The sequence below is a fragment of the Mauremys mutica genome, chromosome 7 (assembly GCF_020497125.1).
Source record: "Mauremys mutica isolate MM-2020 ecotype Southern chromosome 7, ASM2049712v1, whole genome shotgun sequence".
Classification (NCBI taxonomy): domain Eukaryota; kingdom Metazoa; phylum Chordata; order Testudines; family Geoemydidae; genus Mauremys; species Mauremys mutica.
In genome coordinates this window covers 85000860-85022084 of record NC_059078.1, presented here as the reverse complement: position 1 = coordinate 85022084, position 21225 = coordinate 85000860, and the positions used below count along the sequence as shown (strand labels likewise).

Genomic DNA, 21225 nt, shown 5'->3' with positions numbered 1-21225 from the left:
ATCCAATTTATCACTTGATCTTGATGAATAAGAGCATTTTACAATGTTAATTATGGCCCTAATCCTGCAGACATTTATGGATCTGCATAATGTCATGTGTATGAGTAGTCCCATTTATTTCAATAAGTCATTCATGTTCTTGTTTTTTCAGTTGTCTTGAACTGAGTCTTGCCAGCTTTGTCAGTGATGATTGTAAAGTGCCTGGTTATTAGCTGATTGGTTCATACTAGGGCTGTTAAATTATTAAAAAAATTAATCGTTGGATTAATTGCACTCTTAAACAACAATAGAATACCATTTATTTTAAATATTTTTGGATGTTTACTACATTTTCAAATATGTTAATTTCAATTACGACACAGAATACAAAGTGTACCGTGCTTACTTTATATTTATTTTTTATTACAAATATTTGCACTGTAAAATTTTTTTCAATTAATCTCATACAAGTACTATAGTGCAACCCCTTTATCATGAAAGTTGAACTTACAAATGGACAATTATGTAAAAAACAAAGAAACGTGCATCACTTGCCTCCATCATTGTTCTTCACATCCTATGTTGTCAGCTTATAGGAACCAAATCTTTATAACAGTTGTTGAATTGTTTTTGTTTGTTACATATTGAGTTTAATAATTTGTGACAAGTACACTTGGTTTTTGATATATGCTATTTGAGAGTCAATTCCTGACAGGCACAGCAAAAAAAAAAAAGTTGTATACCTGCAAAGGGCTATTGTTTTTACAGAATATTTAATTGTAAAAAAGAACTCAACACAACTGCCATATTATCTTTGTCTACATTAGGGAAATTTAAAAAAAAAATATGACCATTACTAGTGCTGACTCAGGTCCACCAGTGTTAGCAACATTGGGAGTCATTGTGTAGATGGGCCTCTAGTATTTGTAATCATGTCGTCTAAGTCTGCTCAGAACAGGTCTAATCAGTGCCTGTGCTTAAAAAGCCAATGGTCCGTCCATTCTAGGGCTTTGCAATGTTGCTGATGTGGGTGGAGTTGAAGAAATGTTGGCAATAGTGAGTAATTTTTGTAAAACTTCCTTATTGTAGTGGACAAGGCTGCCCTTTTAAAAATGGGAGCAGCAAAGAGTCCTGTGGCACCTTATAGACTAACAGACGTTTTGCAGCATGAGCTTTCGTGGGTGAATACCCACTTCTTCAGATGCAAGGCTTGCATCTGAAGAAGTGGGTATTCACCCACGAAAGCTCATGCTGCAAAACGTCTGTTAGTCTATAAGGTGCCACAGGACTCTTTGCTGCTTCTACAGAACCAGACTAACACGGCTACCCCTCTGATACTTTTAAAAATGGTGTATAGATAAGTATTTCTAACTTGAGCCAATAAAAGTGGGAAGTAGTGATCTCTCTGAGTAATTGGATAAAATTTGAAACATTGTAACATTGATTGAAAAGGCTTCAAAACTTCATGCAATAATTCTTTTCTTAAACTATCCAATAGATGCCAGCTATTGTGGATAGTAAAGTTACAGAATGGTGGTTCATGCTGTAAATTATCATTTCAGTAGCAAAATTATTAAATTTATTTGAGACTAATTACATCAATATTTGTATTCATTTCAGTGGCATTTTTAATAAGTAATGGAAGCACGTACTGTTCCATTTCCATCTTCCTTGATAAGGCTAATAATTAGCTGGTGCTACTGATGTGAAAAAGTTATGTGCAACCTTGAAGTTTTTGAATTGATTTAAATATTAGTTTCAAATTCGTCTGACATCTGGATTTGACTTCAGTCTCAAATTATAATCAGTTTTGAGTTTGAAAGGCCAAATCAATAAAAATCTCTGAACTACTGAAATTATTTGAATTCCCTGTAAAAAATAGTCCAGCTGTTTTAATTTTTTGAAAGGTCATGAGTTTGTCCTTTTTTGTTAAAGGGATTGAACACACTTTTAAATTATGTTGATCCTGCTTCATCTTAGATCTTTTTTTCTCTTTAACAGGAAGTGAAGTTTATTCCTGGGGACAGAATAAATATGGCCAACTGGGTATAGGTTATGAATTTAAAAAGCAGACTTCACCTCAACTGATTAAATCTTTACTGGGAATCCCTTTTGCACAAATTGCAGCAGGAGGAGCACATAGTTTTGTACTAACTCTTTCTGGAGCCATTTTTGGATGGGGACGCAACAAATTTGGTCAACTTGGTCTTAATGATGAAAATGGTGAGTAGTTGTTACTTCAAAATATTTCACACTGGAAGTCTTTATTGTGGCTCTGCCTTGTACTGAGTGTCTTGGAATAATCTTCAAATTGGAATTCTTGTCCGCATCATTGACGAGCAGAGTTATATAAACATCCTGGTCTCGTTAATTCAGTGTCTGGTTTTACATTCACTATTGCCTGGGCACCCTGGATTGAGTTTGTAACTCAAAACCCAGGACAGCTTCCCTCTTGACAGACTAAAGATGTATTGTAAATTAGCAAGTAAGGCCCTGACTCCAATATTTGCATATGTGCTGAGCTTTTATCAAGTGGGACCAAAGTGTGTAACCTGTGTTTCTTTTGCCCACTCCAGAATAAGGTCAGGTATAACTGGGTCCCTGGAAATGGGACAGGATCATCCAGACAGTCCTGTCAGATACTGCTCATGAGAGCTGAAGTCATAGTTGCATACAAAAGAGAAAATAGAAAAGATTATTGTCTCATTGCTTCATGGTAAAAGCTCTCACTGACAAAGTTGTCCTGTAATTCTGCTGAGTCCCTTTCCCTTTCTATTTATGAATGAAAAAGTGTTTGAGCTCTTTGAGCTCTCATTCTTTTCTTTTTAACCTTTCCTTTGCTCTTTTAAGTTAACTTAGCAAGAATGATTCTGTTCAGTTGCTTAGAACTTGAACAATCTACCTTTTGGTAAATGATCACATTATCGGTTAAAAGCAGTCTCAGAAAGTCTATTAGATAATAGTATACACAGACAAATTTAACATATCTTTTTCATTATATATTTTCCTTGTCTTCTGTCCCCCAATGACCCCTTTTGGGGACTATATAGTCTGTAAATTAATCTACAGATGCAGAATTTATGAATTACCAAATTTAATCTCAGACATTTTGTTCTGATTTCATCTAATTGTGCTGAGAACTGGTTAATGCGGCAGTTAGTTATGGAAATGATGATGTGTGTCGGTTCCATGTTAGGTGGAGAATGGAGAAAATGTATAATTACCTAAAATTTCTCAATAAAAACAATACAACTGAAACTTATTTCTGAAGTAATAGTTTTAAATATGGTTGTCCTTTTTACAATGAGAAAATTAGAAAGAATGAAAATGGTTTTTAGTGGTCATGTTTTCACAGTTAATCAGTCTGGTGGAAAATGAAAAATCACATTTCATAGTCTTTGTAGATGCTCTTTAGAGTCCGCATTACCCCATTTTTATCAGGCACTGATAAAGCATACATTTTTAATGTACAGAATTATTTTTAAATAAAGTTATACAATTTGTCATTGTACGTTTAAACATTTCTTTAGTATTGTTAGTTTACAAATTTTCACTTGTGCAACTAGATGACAACGCTGGTTTAGTCTGTTATATCTGCAGGGAAATTGACTTCTGCCTCTAAAACGAACATGAACTCTAACATGGTCTATTGCTATAACAGTATCTCATGTGCTGTGTATAAACATTTTTTTAACTCCTGGAGTGTGCAAATTCAAGGTAATTTACCTCTGTACACTTTTCTTTTTAAAAAAAACAAATTAACATTTTTCATCATCTAAAACATATGCATGGGATAATCTCTCCTGCATTGTCCACCTTAGGTCTAATGTACTGCATTGTATTTTATGATCTGTGGGATAATGTTCATGAGCCAGTGCCTTTAATTTTAAGGAGTGTAATCCTTTGTTTATCAAAATTCAGGATGAATATTTTTTTATACAGTGTTTCTATATGGTACCTCTCACCTATGTATTTTGTTCTTATTTTTGAATCCTATAAATTAATAAATTTGGGCTAAAATCACTAATTTTGAAAGTTAAATCTGGAGACAGAGCTTTTTGATGCAACTTCTTTTTCAAAACATGTTAAATATACTGACATCATAATGTGACCAACTTTTTATTAAAACCTTCAGACAGGTATGTTCCTAATCTGCTGAAGTCCCTAAGATCTCAGAAAATTATTCACATCTGTTGTGGAGAAGATCATACAGCTGCTCTTACAAAGGTACAGTACTTAAAGTATCGTCTGATTTGTTAATTTAGGCACTTCCTGTAGCAGTGAACAATGCTCTTTTAAAGTCTCTAAATGCAATATTTCTATTTATTTCTTAAAAGTTGGATGGATAAAATATGGCCTGTGAAATCATGATAATAGTAAGAGAAAGGTTACACATTTAAATAAAGACCCACATTCGTCATAAGTTACATAAACCATGTTTATGGTACAGGCACTACATAAGAACATAAGAAAGGCCGTACCGGGTCAGACCAAAGGTCCATCTAGCCCAGTATCTGTCTACCGACAGTGGCCAATGCCAGGTGCCCCTGAGGGAGTGAACCTAACAGGCAATGATCAAGTGATCTCTCTCCTGCCATCCATCTCCATCCTCTGACGAACAGAGGGTAGGGACACCATTCTTACCCATCCTGGCTAATAGCCATTTATGGACTTAGCCACCATGAATTTATCCAGTCCCCTTTTAAACATTGTTATAGTCCTAGCCTTCACAACCTCCTCAGATAAGGAGTTCCACAAGTTGACTGTGCGCTGCGTGAAGAAGAACTTCCTTTTATTTGTTTTAAACCTGCTGCCTATTAATTTCAGTTGGTGACCCCTAGTTCTTGTATTATGGGATTAAGTAAATAACTTTTCCTTATCCACTTTCTCAACATCACTCATGATTTTATATACCTCTATCATGTCCCCCCTTAGTCTTCTCTTTTCCAAGCTGAAGAGTCCTAGCCTCTTTAATCTTTCCTCATATGGGACCCTCTCTAAACCCCTAATCATTTTAGTTGCCCTTTTCTGAACCTTTTCTAGTGCTAGAATATCTTTTTTGAGGTGAGGAGACCACATCTGTACACAGTATTCGAGATGTGGGCGTACCATGGATTTATATAAGGGCAATAATATATTCTCAGTCTTATTCTCTATCCCCTTTTTAATGATTCCTAACATCCTGTTTGCTTTTTTGACCGCCTCTGCACACTGCGTGGACATCTTCAGAGAACTATCCACGATGACTCCAAGATCTTTTTCCTGACTTGTTGTAGCTAAATTAGCCCCCATCATGTTGTATGTATAGTTGGGGTTATTTTTTCCAGTGTGCATTATTTTACATTTATCTACATTAAATTTCATTTGCCATTTTGTTGCCCAGTCACGTAGTTTTGTGAGATCTTTTTGAAGTTCTTCACAATCTGCTTTGGTCTTAACTATCTTGAGTAGTTTAGTATCATCTGCAAACTTTGCCACCTCACTGTTTACCCCTTTCTCCAGATCATTTATGAATAAATTGAATAGGATTGGTCCGAGGACTGACCCTTGGGGAACACCACTAGTTACCCCTCTCCATTCTGAGAATTTACCATTAATTCCTACCCTTTGTTCCCTGTCCTTTAACCAGTTCTCAATCCATGAAAGGAACTTCCCTTTTATCCCATGACAGCTTAATTTACGTAAGAGCCTTTGGTGAGGGACCTTGTCAAAGGCTTTCTGGAAATCTAAGTACACTATGTACACCGGATCCCCCTTGTCCACATGTTTGACCCCTTCAAAGAACTCTAATAGATTAGTAAGACACGATTTCCCTTTACAGAAATCATGTTGACTATTGCTCAAGAGTTTGTTTTTCTATGTGTCTGACAATTTTATTCTTTACTATTGTTTCAACTAATTTGCCCGGTACCAACGTTAGACTTACCGGACTGTAATTGCCGGGATCACCCCTAGAGCCCTTTTTAAATATTGGCGTTACATTAGCTAACTTTCAGTCATTGGGTACCGAAGCCGATTTAAAGGACAGGTTATTAACCTTAGTTAATAGTTCTGCAACTTCACATTTGAGTTCTTTCAGAACTCTTGGGTGAATGCCATCTGGTCCAGTGGCACAGCTTTGGTGCTGCAGCTACGCTGCTGTAGCACCATCGTGTAGATGCTCCCTATAATGATGGAAGAGGTTTTACATGCTCCTGAGTGCCATAGCTATGTCAACCTAACTTGTAAACGTAGACCAGATTTCAATCTAAGATAGGGGTTCCCAGACTTGATTCGCAGCTCCCACTGGCTGGGAACGGTGAACCACGGCCACTGGGAGCTGCGAGCAGCCGTACCTGCGGATGCTCAGGTAAACAAAGCATCTCGCGGCCCGCCAGGGGCTTACCCTGAACAAGCCGCGAACCAAGTTTGAGAACCCCTGCTCTAAGGTGTGTGTCAGCTTTACTAAAAATGAATTTGCAAGATTTTACATTATTAAAAACACTTTGTGACCACAACATTGCTTATGGCATTATTTAAACTCTGCGATAGTTGAGCTTTAGAGTGCACTGTTCTAAATACTAACATAAAGTTCTGAGCTGGATGGTTTTACTTTTACTGCATTTGTCATAAAGTTTTCACTTACAAGGTTAGTTCCAAATTAGATTGTACGGTTGATGGATTTTATTTTAATTCAGCAGAAGTATTACTTGTAAATGGTAAGTAATTGGCAATAGTGGAAGTTGTCCGACGTTATCCACAGGGTAACTACTGTGCAAGCAGAGTATGAGCTTCCTTCAGGGTTTTACCAATAGCTTCAGCCCTCTCATGAAAGAAACATCCTTTATTTGAAGGGTTCTTAGTTTTATGTCATTATAGCTCGGTCCTATACAAAGGTGAAAAACTGAACCACAACTGACACTTACCTTCAGTTTATATGTGTAAGTGTGTTATTTATGTTCAAATAATAGAAATCTCTCCATAACTATAGGAAAAGATGTCTAATAGAAGCAATTATTTATGACCAAATATTACCCTGAAGTGTGTGTGAACCAAATATTGGCACCACTATAATCCTGAAATTGAAACTGATTTCACTGGTACTTATCGTCCAAGTTAAGACATGCACAGTATAAACAAAATAGTGACCAGTAGACTGTATTTTAAACTTTTTTCCTTTTACTAAGGCATTATTAGTAAAATAGTTAACTCAGATTTACAAGAAGTGTAAGTTGACACTATCCCTTTAATTAAAGTGAATGGATTAAGTTATGTTAATTTACTGTAAATACTAAAACCAACATGATTTTTCTGTAGTCCCTTCAAGCCCAGCAGTCCCTCTGCATGTTGTACATTGCAAAATTAGGGTCTTGATATATTTCTGTGTGTGGAGAAACTGGTTGTATGTGAGAGTATTTTAAAAGCCCTTCCAGAATGTAGAAGTACCTGGCACTGTTTATTCTAATTCAGTGAATGGGGCTGTTTTTCTCAGCGGATGCTGCCATTTTAATGACGATTTCCAGCAGAGATCCAGTCTGGTGCAGAGTAGAATTGAAAGAATCAGCTTTGCAATTTGAAAGCATTTGAATATGGAAATTTTCACAGTTGTTGGAAGGTAAGTTGCGTAACTTTTTTAAAAACGTTTTTGATTAACATTCTTCTGTTATGGTTTTTGGTTAATTTCCTGTTAAATTAATCAAAAACATCTTTTTTAAATTGAACTTGCCTTACAACCATGTTGAAACTTTTTGATATCCTGTGCTTTCAAATGGTGAAGCTAATGCTTTCAATCATACTCTGCATCATTTCTTTGAGGAGGGCAGCTTCCTATTTGGAAATTATTATGAAATATATTTATGAATTAATTTTAGGATTTTCCTGGTTTTTTTGAGTTTTTATGTGCAATTATAGTTCATCTGTGGAAAAGAGGAAAAACAAGGTTTAGTTTCATGTTAATGGCAGAATTGTTGTGTAATAATGTGGAAATTTCAAAAACGTTATTTAACAGTGGTGTAATATATGATAGGTGTACTACATTTTCATAAATGGAATTAATTTGTAACCCTGTATAGATGAGTACCCTTATTTTTCTATTCCACTATCTTGTTAAAATTATATAAACCAAGAAAGGAGAACTGTACAATAGATGATTCTTATTGTTAAATGCATTCTAATTTTAATCTAAATATATTTGTTTAGGAAGGTGGGGTTTTTACATTTGGAGCTGGAGGCTATGGACAATTGGGTCATAACTCTACCAGCCATGAGATAAACCCAAGGAAAGTTTTTGAACTTATGGGAAGTATTGTCACACAGATTGCTTGTGGGAGGTAAGATCCATTCTGTACTAGAGCTATGAATGGCAAAAATATTTTGTATACTGAGCATCCAGTTGTATAGTGAAGTATCTGAACTCTGACCCTTAAAGATAAGGGGTAAGGACAAAATTGTTAGACTTGAAGTACTTAAATGTGTTATCTTAAACAGTATTAAATAAAAAAAATAAAGAAAATTGTACCACCAAGATGTATGACTCTCTAAACAGAACAACTGCAATAATCATTTATTTTTAACCTGTGTCCATCCTTGCCTCCCTAATTCTGGTCCTTTCATGTTAAGTGAAGGCAATAAACAATATCTAACAAGCATTAAAAAAAAACAAACAAAAAAAACCCCTCCAAATCCTGAACAATTAAGATGTGTACGTGCCTTATTGAGTGTAACACAAGGGCTGAAAACATACCTTTTTTTTATTTAAAAAAAAAAAGGCATAAGATGATGGCTTCAGGGCAGTGGGTGTTCAACATATGTGTGTGTAGTCCTAGTTCAAGCCAGAGAGGATATTTATCATTGTTCAGATTGTAGTAGCACCCAAAATGTAGATGCTTCCCAGACATAGCTGAAGACATTGTCCTTGTCCCAAAGATTTGGTAATCTAAAAGGACAAAGACAAAGAATGGAAGAAAGATACACACAGGAGCAAAATGATGGTGCTGGTGTTTAAATATAAACCAGGGATCGGCAACCTTTCAGAAGTGGTGTGCCGAGTCTTCAAATATTCACTCTAATTTAAGGTTTCGCGTGCCAGTAGTACATTTAAACATTTTTATACGGTCTATTTCTTCAAGGTTATAATATTTAACTAAACTATTGTTGTATGTAAAGTAAATTAAGGTTTTTAAAATGTTTAAGAAGCTTCATTTAAAATTAAATTAAAATGCAGAGCCCCCTGGACCGGTGGCCAGGACCCAGGCAGTGTGAGTGCCACTGAAAATCAGCTCATGTGCTGCCTTTGGCACACATGCCATAGGTTGCCTACCCCTGATATAAACTGTCCTCAATTACCATTCTGTCTATCCATGGTGACCGTGACTGGATCATTCCCTGTTAACAGTCTACATTAATTCATGGCTGTTTATCCCACTCTGTCCCCTCCCCTACCATGAATTTAAGGCTGAGAAGAAAAAGAATTGCAGCCAATCTGGCAGAAACTTTAAATTCTAAATGTCCAAGACCACCCTCCAGGTCAGACTTTGGGTGAGAAGGGATGGCAGGCTCCAAGTGGTTGCTCTGTCCCCTAATGTTCCAAGCAGGTCCTTTTATTTCACTGCGTTGGAACGCGTGGTTTCTGGTAACATGCTGAAGGATGTTAAATATGCTGTTAGCAGTCCTATTTTGACCTGCACAGAGCATGTTACAATGTGTGCATAATTTATTTTAAATTTTGTATCTCTGCTGTAGGCAGCACACCTCTGCATTTGTTCCTTCATCTGGAAGAATTTACTCCTTTGGTCTTGGAGGTAATGGACAGTTAGGAACAGGATCAACCAGTAATAGGAAAAGTCCTTTCACAGTAAAAGGAAACTGGATTCCTTATAGTGGACAGTGCCCACCAAGCACAGGTAAATGTGTGACACTACATATTAACTCTTCAAACTATTTCTGCATTGTTTGATCTTTGGGAGGTAGCCAACTATGATTTCCCAGTGCAGTTTCTCTTCTGTCAAATTGTCTCTTCCTTAGAACAGTGGGATATTGGTCTTGATATCAGAGAAAAACACTTCCATCTCCCTAAAACCTTTTCTGCACCAGGAAATATTTGCTAAAATCTTACAGATGATGCCACTCATTTAGGTCCTTTGGGCATAACAAAATTGCATGTGCGAGTGTAGTCCAAGGTTTCTGTGGATGCTGCTATTTTAAGCTCTGTGTTGTGTCGACCAGCTTTGATCAGGGGTGATAACATAGTGCTTTCTGCAGAGAGACCCTTTTTGATTGCTTGATTCATAGACAAGCAGTCATTGTATCAATTGCAATGTGATACCCCATTTCAACTAAGATTTGAAATTAACTAAATTTTATTTTCATTGCAGACAGTGAAGAATATTATTGTGTAAAGAGAATTTTCTCTGGTGGAGATCAGAGTTTTTCACACTACTTTAATCCACAGGTAATAAATTAAAATACTGTGAATCAGTTTCAAAGCCTATAACCAAGGCTCTGTCCTATGTGGCATTTTAGACCTAAATTATGAGACAGGAACCTTAGAATTACACCTCTACCCTGATATAACACAAATTCGGATATAATGCGGTAAAGCTGCGCTCTGGGGGGGCGGGGCTGCGCACGCCGGTGGATCAAAGCAAGTTTGATATAACGTGGTTTCACCTATAATGCGGTATGATTTTTTTGGCTCCCGAGGACAGCATTATATCGAGGTAGAGGTGTATGTACCTCTGCCTCCCATATCTTCTTCACTTCATAGCACTCAGCCTTGGTCCAGAACAGCACAATCAGTATAATACGTTGTTTTTTAATGTAAGTTGAGTTTAATTTATGCTTATCTCCCCTGACCCCTCCCCCCCCATTTTTTTCTTCTCTTTTTGACCTTCTGTTGGTTTTAGTATTGAAAATGCATAACTGCATAGTACAAGTTGTAAGGGGAATCCTGAGTCTTTCATGGCTGGGTTAGTTCACAGTTGGGATTTTGGACGCTCAGGAAAGTGGAAAGCCTGTTGTTGGTTTTGGCATCTACAATGCATTTGAAGCTTTCGGTAATGGGATGCAGGTCCTCTTTCCCTTTCAGGCAGGCTCAGACATGAGTGGGGTTTGAACTTCCTGTTTTCTGCCACTTCTCACCAACTTTTACCAGCAGCTAACTTCCCTGTTGTTCCTTGCCCCAGTATCTGGTATTTCGTCCAGCAGTGATGGATAAGCATGTTTAGCTGATCGTTTCTGCTACAGTGATTAGTAGCCAAATAGTTTATTGCTGACATTTTAAATTGTCATTTAGAATTCATTACAGTCTTAGACACTGTGACATCAGCAGTTTGAGACTCCCTAACCCCCTCTTTTTGTCCTATGACTGCAGAGGTGTTAGTCCCTCACAGTATGTGGTAACTACTTGAGCTAAACAGTCTATTCCACCTTGGGTTTTGCCATGATGCTGGGAGTATCTTTCCAGACTTGAAGAAGAGCTTGTTACCCATCTTGTCTGTCTAATATCCTGGGACCGACATGGCTACAATTGCACTACATAAAACATTACCTGAGTCATTTTGCTTGTTTGTTGCCTCCCTTCACGATCAGTTTTTCTTCTGCTTAAACTGTGAGCTCTTTGGGCCTCAGACCTTCCTTCTTAAATGATTGTAAAGTGGCTAGTACAGTTCTCTGGGTATTATAGAAATAACAACACCCTGACTCAGATGAATGTGGGTCATTCATGTGATCCCTGGATTTACTGTTACAGGCTATCTGTCAACTCAGGCAGACAAAACTGCGTTGACTTACTTTCCACTTAAGATTCTGAAGTTTTTCTTCACAACCATGAAAGCTAAAAATGTAATTATTCTTAAAAATAATAATAATAATAATAGGAGATATATGCATCTCCTAGAACTGGAAGGGACCTTGAAGGGTCATCGAGTCCAGCCCCCTGCCTTCACTAGCAGGACCAAGTACTGATTTTTGCCCCAGATCCCTAAGTGGCCCTCTCAAGGATTGAACTCACAACCCTGGGTTTAGCGGGCCAGGGCTCAAACCACTGAGCTACCCTTCCCCCCTTCATTTTTAAACGAAAGCTTAGATTACAAGCATAGTTATATAGCAATTTAAAAAAAAGACAATTATGTATTCATGTGCAGATCTACATTGTCTAAATATACACAGTCTTGCCTAAAACCTTAATTTTTTGTACAGTTTAATTTGTTCAAAACAATAGTTGCACAGCAATCCAATTTAAAATGCCAAACTCCAGACCTTGACCACAAAATTGAACAAACCTTGCACATTACTTTTTTTATGATTAAGACTTTGTAGTCTTTTTGGAATTCTAGATGAAGCAGCATAAGAAGTTAGTTCCAACATAAATTTTAATAAGTCTTCTTGATTTTTCTTATTCATTGTTTTGTCTTCAGCACCTGGGAAAAATATTTCAAAATCTTTTAAAACTGAAGCAATGTAGCTTGGTCAGTATGTTAACTAGAACTGGAAAAGAAATGAAAAATTTATATGTAAAAATGCTCAGATGTAGTTGGTATTTATATAGTTGCAGTGAGGTGTGTGTTTATTTATTTTATTTGTTTGTTTGTTTATTTTTAATATCTTACAAAAAAAATCAGTTCCTATAAACTGCCAAAATAAGTTTTTAAGTACATTTTGACAAGAATTAGCTGAGGTTAACTGGAGATCACTGATGCATGGGGAACCATTATTTATCTTTATTTTGCTCTAGAATTAATTCACATATCCATAAATCTAAGCAGGGCGCTACTTAACAGTTTAACATTTTGTTGTTACGTTGTTTTAAAAATGTTTGAAAAGCATAAGAATTCCCTGCGTAAGCATATAAGGCACTGTTCTTGTTTTTAGCAGAAAGCAACTTTATAGAAAATAAAGAAAACACTCTACTTGTCTCACTCTGTCCTCTTTCCTGTGTGCAGGCACACAGATACTGTGCATGATTGACTCTGTGGTGTGGAGAGAAGCAAAAACATGTTTGTTAGTATATTATTTCTCAGGCATCCAAAAGTGTGTTAGAACCCTCTCGGACATAGAAGATCCCTGTCCTTAAGAGCTTACAATCTAAATAGACAAAATGGACACAGGATAGGATAAAGGAATGACAATGTACCAAATTTCAACTAAATTGTATTGCTTTTTGTGTGTCATTAGTTTCACAATTTTTTTCCTTAAATTCAACCCCCAGGCTCCCTCTCCTCCAGGGCTGGGGTAGGAGCTGCTGCAGCCTGACAAGGAGCCTGTCTGCAAGTAGGAGGCAACCCTGGCTGAGCAGGGGCTGGCACAGGTTAATGACCCAGCACCTCCCCCAACCCCACAGTAACTGGACTTTTGGTGTTCACTCAGTACATCTGACTGGACACTACCACGTCCCCTTTTTGACATATTTTCTGGTTGAAAAGCGGGCATCTGGCACCAGGAAAACAGAAGCCAAAAACTGGACTGTGGGGTAAAACGCCGATGGGTGGCAACCCTAAGGAGTGTAGGGGCCCCTGTTTATCAGACAAAAATGAGGTTGATCAGAGGGGAAGTCAAACTCCTCTCCCACTACAGCCTCCTTGCACATAGTGTTTGAGGGAAGTTTGGGGGGGGGAGATTAGTTAGAATAGCTACTGAACGTGGTGACTAACGTTGTCTGCATCTTCAATTCCCATTGGACACTGGGAGCAGCTGGAAATAGGAATTACCCCACTAAAGGAACCAGTGGTAGCACAGCAATTTAGCAAGCCATTCTGCTAGTATCTGGTTTGAGATTGCGTCTGGGAGACGCTTAGGGGAGTGGATATTTAGTATAGGTTAGGTCAAGTTTGTTAGAGTTTGCCCTGGGATTTCCTTATAGTGAATTTTCAGCTTCAAGAAACCAAGAGCGTTTAAAATGTAAGTCCCCTCCTTTGCCCTGCTTCCCTTTTCTTCTTGGTCCTTATCTTGTGTGTAAAGAAGTCAATGGAATGCTTCCAGGTTTTCTGCAGAGTTCCTTTCGCTGCAGTGGGGAAGCATGTAATGAAAAATGAAATAATCCCACTAAGGAGTTTCAGTTGAGCATGTATTAATCTGTTAAGAAGAGCACTCCCTTGTGAGTGTTTGAGATTATTGCTCAGTAGTGGAAAGCTATTTGAACTGTTTCTTAAATTTACCCATGATATCAGATTTGCTCATGATACCAAATGGGTGCTAATCACAGTAAACCAAAAATAAATTGTGAAGTGACCTGTGGTGATTGAAGTGGTGAGGACTGCAGACAATAAAAGGGATTAGAGTAGTAGTAAATGTAAAATCCAGCAATAAGGGGGAGAGGAAGGGGGACAGCAAATGAGGTAGAGATAGAACTTGACAATTAAATATTTTTGTACTAAAGTGAGTTTATTTTCATCTTGCCGCCTTCTTCCTGTCCAAATATTACTTTTTTTCATGTTACCAAGCACTATAGTTCATAGTCTTAGTGTTTAATGTCATCTAGTCTGATCTCCTGTATATCGCAGGCTACCACCTCCTCCCAGCATCCGCAAATTAACCCAACAACTGAAATTAGACCAAAGTATTACAACCCATAGGAGACTAGACTATTATGTGCCACAGACAGAGACTAGAAGGGACTGAGGCGCACCAATACCTGAGGCCCTCGCAATGGCAATATCTCACTGAAACAGTGACCTGCCCAGATAATCCCAGCAAGTGACCCGTACCCACATGCTTCAGAGGACAGTGAAAAAAAACCAAGTTTACTGCCAGTCTGATCTGGGGGACACTTCCTGACCCCACATATAGTGATCAGTTAGATCTTGAATGCATGAGCAAGAACCAGCAACCCAAGCGCCAGAGAGAGAATGCTCAGCGTTACCTCAGAGCCCTGGCTCTCCCTATCCAATATCCCCTCTCTATCCGTGTCCATCCCTGATGCAAAGGGAGGAGATCCCCTCCCGCCCTGTGTGTGTGTGTAAGTGTAAAATCAGCATTGGGATGGATAGGTTGTGTAATCAGCGTTGGGAGGGGAGGTGCTCATAAGAGGATCTCTTCCTAAAGAAATGACCCTCAGTATTAAAACATTTGAGAAATATTTATTTCACAGCAAGTAATATTATCTAGTCTTGCATAGTTAGTTATTCATTTGAAATTAATCAGTTTTGTATTAAGCAAATTGAAAAAACTCATTGTTTTAACTTGTATATTACTCAGAAAACCTGCTGTTATTCTTTATGCTATTCAGGTAACATCTTCTGTATGGTTTGAAGGGATATTACAGTGTAACTTAGATGCCAGTTGCAATCAACATTCAAAAATTTATTTCCCAACTAGAGCTAAAAGGCCTAACACGAAATATACTTTATTCAAATGAAAGTTGCATAATCTGGTTTCTGTCTTCTAATATGGTATTTCACTACTGTAATATTCTCATGGAACATGAATGTATGAATAAAGAGTTTTGTCAATTACATTTTAGGGGCTTGCTTTCCTCAGTAAGACTGATAAATGAGAAAATTGTTCTGCTTTCTATGGCTGATGTCCCTCTTCTAAATTTAGAACATGATGCCACCAGATGACTTCAGGTGTCCTGACTCTTCAAAGCAGATCTGGACTGTGAATGAAGTATTTATTCAGAAATTGCTGACTTGTCCATCTGGAAGACTTCCTGTGGAGATAGCTGAGTAAGACCAAATTAAATTGTTGAGAAAAATATCTTTTGAAAACTAAACTAAATTATAATACATATACACAGTTGCAAAAGTTTTTCACAGAGAATGTTTTAATTATTGTCTTTGCTGTACACATCAGAGCTTTGTTCTTGACAATGCTGCTTGTAATTCAATTTAAAGCCTTATAGAAGTTCTACTTCCTTCCTGTTGAAGCAACTAAATAAAAAGTAATTACAAACATTTAAGATACAAAATGTGGACTTAAGATAGGGATTTGAAGATATTAGGGGGGTAAGGTGTGCATAGGGACTCGGGTAGGGAAAAAGGGGGCCTATGGATTGTCTGGACTGGGAAAAGTGGTTGAGGTTAGATAACCTTGATCTTTTCCCTTGTTTAGATCGAGGTCCTCAAACTTCATTGCACCGCGACCCCCTTCTGACGACAAAAATTACTACACGACTCCAGGAGTGGGGACCGAAGCCTGAGCCCGCCCGAGCTCCACTGCCCTGGTGGGGATCGTGGTGTGGGGGCAAAGCCTGAGTCCCACTTCCCTAGGCAGGGGGGAAAAAAGCAGAAACCCTCAGGCTTCAGCTTTGGCCCCAGGCAGAGAGGCTTATGCTTCAGCCCCAGCCCCAACAAGTCTAAGCCATCCCTGGTGACCCCATTAAAATGGGGTCGCTACCCACTTTGGGGTCCCGACCCACAGTTTGAGAACTGCTGGTTTAGATCCATGCTAACTCCTTTTACCTCAGTACAGCTGGTTGAGATCTACTTTATCACTTTTTATACAGACCTTTAAAGAACAGTAAAGTATAAGGAATTTGACATCAGGAGAGATGACTTGAGTGGGAGTATTGACAGAATGTTGGTCATCAAAGTAATGGCCTCAGTAACATAGGTGGAGAACAGGTCAGGCTTTAGAGGGAGAGTGAACTAAGAATCTCAAAGGGAAGGAATAGAGGGTGAAGGCCGTGTGCTACCAGTTACCTCAATACATAATGTGAAGCTATGTTTTTGTAAGTTTTTTGTGAATTTCAAGTTTGCTGCCGTTCATAACTAATAAATGAGTTGGGACAAAAGAAATTCATCTTAAATGCAGCCTGTAATACAAAGTACTCTTCTGTTGTCATAATCAGATTAGAGTGTCGAGTGGTGTTCGTTGTCTGGGTCTGCAGTGTACTCTTGCACTTGCGTCAGAAGTGAGAACAGCCTCAAAAAGTAGCAGTCACTGACTTTTGAATGAGGATCCTACAGGGTCTGCTCCTGGTGGGACAAAGCAAGTGAGAAACCTGCCCCTTTGGCAGCTCTAAAGAGACAGACCTCTTAGCTAGAACACGGATTTTTTTTTTTTAAGATGAGCTTCCCTGGGTTTCAGGAAATTTCCCTGTTCCCTGGTAGGCCAGGCTGACTGTGGTTATTTCTGAGTGTAGATGGCCCTTCCCTATTGGACTGAAATTCCTATAGTTACAGTATAAAATAAAGAGAAATCCAAGCAACTGAAATATTATTTCCTCAAGCTTATTAATGCAGAGTTCTGTGGATTTATTATTGTATATGTGCATTATATCCTGTAGCTATTCGTTGCATGAGATATAATGTGCATGTAGTTTCTCAGTTTTTTTTGTTTTGTTTTGTTTTTTTAGTGAATGATACTAGCTATTCATTTGATGTTCAGTGACTTTTTTAGCCCTCTGAACAAATTCATACTTTGTAAATTAGCAAAAATGTTTATATTCACAAACTTCACATCTAACAGTATGCATCTAGGAATAGGTTGTGAGTGAATTTTCTCTTCATGCATTCACTTTGCTAGTCTGAAAGGTTTTTATATAATATGTAATAAAATAACAGGCCACTTGTAAGAGGGGATCTTGTACCACTAACTAATTTGTGTTTTGGTTGTGGATAAAGCCAGGGCCCATTATCAGTTTTCATAGATCAGATGTCTAATAGCACTGGCAAAAAGATATCTATGAGCATTTAAAGCATTTCAAGTCCACGAAAGAAGCTACCTAAAAAGCACTTTATAAAAGTGATTGCCTGAATCAGTTCAAGTGTCAGAAGTATTTTCCTGTAGAAAAGTACCAATTTTATACAAGTTTATTTTTCTTTGAGAAACATTCAGAACTTGGGGTCTGCTGTTTGTCAGTTTATATATATAAAGCAGTCCTGTGAAAATTTTTGTTTTGATTATCTCAGGTTAGCATTTTGTCTTATCCAATTTCATTTACTGATATTGCAGATAGGCATGATTAGATATTATATGAAGTGTCATTGGGGTATAAATAACAATTTATAGTAAACACAAACTTTAATTTGATATGTAAATCTAATTTTTCTTATACATATCTTTTTAGTGAAATAGATGGAACGTTTTCTTCAGCTGGCTGCCTAAATGGGAGTTTTTTAGCTGTGAGGTGAGTGGATAATCTTGTAAATTTCAGATTTCAAGATAGTTTATTGAAGCAGAAATAAAAATGTCTGGGGCGGGGAGTGGGTTTGGTGTGGAGAGGAGGTGAATGCAAAATTCTCTTACAGGCTTTTTTTTTTCTTTCCCCTTCAGCAATGATGATCACTATAGAACTAGTGCTCGATTCTCGGGGGTTGATATGAACGCTGCTAGACTACTATTTCACAAACTTATAAGTCCTGACCATCCTCGTATATCACAACAGGTTTGTCCTGCAAATCTTCCTTAGATGTAGTTACACGGATTCATAAATTCTGCGGTGTTACACCTTGATCTGGTTCTTTAGTATAAAAAAGTAATTTGTATAAACCAGTTCTAAGTTAATGAGGAGTTTGTAAAAACATTTTGTAGTGGGCAGCAGTAAACCACACGGTACATTTTCTATGTCTAAATATCTGTGATTTTAATTCCATACCTTTTCTATTTTAATGCTATAATATGTACATAGATAATAAAACATTATAATGTGTATAATAATCTAGGTCTGTTTTTTCTAAATTACCGTGGTTTGTGTTAAGCATTGTATATTTTCTGCATTGTAACCTTCATCTTTCCACAAAGCACATTTTGAAGTGTTTAACTATGAAGCTTTTGCTGTGGAATAATTACTCTGTTTTTAGCTGAGGTAAACATTGGTACATGAAGCGAATAGCTTCACTATTGTGCTTACGCATATGCATGCAGTAATACTATTTTCAAATTATTGTTCTGCACTGCACACCTGCTCGTCTCATATTAGGATCAAGCCCTTTCATTAACGTTGTGTTTATACTTTCAGATATTTGGTTTGTTTTTTTTGTTTTAAAATAAAGTGAGTTTACTTCTATGCAATGTTGTAGGTTGCAGCTAGTTTGGAGAAGAACCTTATTCCTAAATTGACTACTTCCTTACCTGATGTTGAAGCCCTAAGGCTGTATCTCACTCTGCCAGAATGCCCACTGATGAGTGATGTGAACAATTTTACAACATTAGCTATTCCTTTTGGAACAGCTGTTGTAAATCTAGAAAAAGCTCCACTGAAAGTACTTGGTAAGAATTTTTTTTAAATCTTCTATGTTGAAACTCTCTCTAGCTGAAAATTGGTAGTATGTGGAAATTGCATAAATGAATTCATAGGATCTGCAAAATATTTCTCTATATAGTTCTGTAGAATCCCTCAAAGAAAAAGTTAGGAATTTAGTTTTTTTCTCTTCTCTTCTTTTCTATTACTCCATCACTGAGAGGTATGTTCCTAACTAGATAAGAAAGTGTATATCTTTCTTAATATCTTCGTGAGCTACATGCCAGTCCATAAAATGGATCAGTTATCATTGTCTTCAGTCTGATTCTTTTGAGAGTGAGAATCTCTGTATTTCATGGATTTCTTTTAAAGGATTTAGAGGGTTTTGGTGCTTCCTGTTGTTAGACTGATTAATTAGTGTTTACATTTTCTATGTCTTCTCCATACTCACAATTATCAGTAAAATTTAAATCTGCATAATCAGGTGTGTTTTCACTCATCTTCACTCTTCAAAGAATGTGGGGGCGGGGTGTGTGTGTGTGTCAGTTGTGTTTCTAAGAAATCATATGCCTTCCCTCTCTTGTAGATAGTTGCTGTCGTACTGGAAGAGTCATAGCTCACCTCTCTTGTCAACAGCATCCTGTAGGCAGTTTCCAGGATTGCTAAAGAACAGACATTGAATTCACATCTTTGATTTACTTAGACAAAGCATTTTACCGTTTTTTTCAATAGGTCTCACCGGTGCTGCATAGAGGGATATTGCCTCCCTATTCTGAGCCAGGATATCTGATCATATACAGCCTAAAACCACTCTAGCTTTCTTACCCTGTTGCATTACAATTTCATATCCTGTTAGCTGTCTTTATTGCCTCAAGATCCTTTTAGACAGTGCAGCTTTCACTATATCTTCCCATTGAATAGCTATTTGACACATTTTTTTCCCCACAGATTTTCTGGCTTTAATTTATATTTGAATTATATCATATTTTATTTCCTCTGTTTATAACAAAACTGATTCCGTTAGAGTGTATTGTAATTAGGTAACTGTTTTATTGTGCAAAGTTAATTTAGAATAAGGAATGTTCAAATTTAAAGACTTAACAAAGTATTGTGCTAGGAACAGCTTGTTACTTCAAAGATTTGCTGCATGCCCATCATGTTACAACCGTTTCCGTAGAAGGAGGCAGTACTTTAGGGATAGCTCTATAGCTCCTCTCCCCTGCCGTTTTTCTGTCTCCATATACAGTTGCATACTGACAAACATGCAGCTCTTTTGGAATCCCCTCTGTCTGCCTATTCAATATGCTTACCTTGCTGCCTCTTCATCTCCCTTCAAAGCTGCCCCAGTGCAATAGATACTAGCATACATATTTGCCACTAACTTCTAGGAATTTTGAAAAAATAGATTAAAAAAAAACCCCTGAACTTTTCAGCATAATGTCCCTATTTTTAAGCCTAAGTATCTGTAATTTCTTCTTCAAGTGATTGCACTTGTCCATTCCACTGTAGGTATGTGCATGTCTTGTAAACAGATGTCAGAGATTTTTTTCCCACAGCAGTACCTGTTGGGGAGGCTTGAGCGCCCTCTGTCACCACATGCCACTGCGTGCTGGTATAAGAGGACAGAACCACCTAGACTCCCCTCAGTTCCTTCTTACTGCCTGTGACGGTTGTTGGAGCGATCTTTGTTTTGTTAACTCAAGTGCTTTCCCTCTCTCGTAGATAGTTGCAGTTATTGTTAGTTCTTAGATTTTTGTTTTCTTAGATAAATTAGTGTTATGTTTCAGGTGTCCTTTTGGACTGTTTGTCCTTTTTTTAGTATCGAGCTCACTACCGGAAAGATGCCTTGCTCCCTAGGGTGTAAGTCCTGTGGGACTTGTTCAAAGCTGATGCTGGTTAGTGATTCCCCATCTAACCTGCTTTAAGTGCATGGGTGAGACACGTTAGTGACAGGTGTCACATTGACCAGGATTTGAAGCCCTTGCAAAAGAAGGACAGAACAGCAAGGCGTAAGTGCTTGCTTATGAAAGCAGCACTGAGACACCCTTTTGAATCATCACATGGGGAGAGCACCCCAAATACTTCGGTGTCAGTACAGAGTGCTCCATCAAAAATATCTTCGGCTTCTCGATCACAATCACCGGCGC

At 37.6% G+C, this 21225-nt stretch overlaps 1 protein-coding gene across 3 annotated transcripts in view; it reads left to right on the top strand.

The window, feature by feature from the left end:
* Nucleotides 1–21225, top strand: part of HERC4 (HECT and RLD domain containing E3 ubiquitin protein ligase 4) — a 94036-nt gene that overhangs the window by 22896 nt on the left and 49915 nt on the right. For 2 of the 3 annotated variants that reach the window (XM_045023475.1, XM_045023474.1), the window contains 9 exons: nucleotides 1981–2202; nucleotides 4115–4206; nucleotides 8158–8288; nucleotides 9700–9860; nucleotides 10332–10408; nucleotides 15496–15620; nucleotides 17966–18025; nucleotides 18172–18283; nucleotides 18918–19107. In XM_045023475.1, the coding sequence (XP_044879410.1) occupies nucleotides 1981–2202; nucleotides 4115–4206; nucleotides 8158–8288; nucleotides 9700–9860; nucleotides 10332–10408; nucleotides 15496–15620; nucleotides 17966–18025; nucleotides 18172–18283; nucleotides 18918–19107 (1170 nt within the window). Of the gene's footprint in view, nucleotides 1–1980; nucleotides 2203–4114; nucleotides 4207–7554; nucleotides 7574–8157; nucleotides 8289–9699; nucleotides 9861–10331; nucleotides 10409–15495; nucleotides 15621–17965; nucleotides 18026–18171; nucleotides 18284–18917; nucleotides 19108–21225 lie in introns of those variants that run through there. The other variant, XM_045023476.1, reaches the window with a different exon arrangement.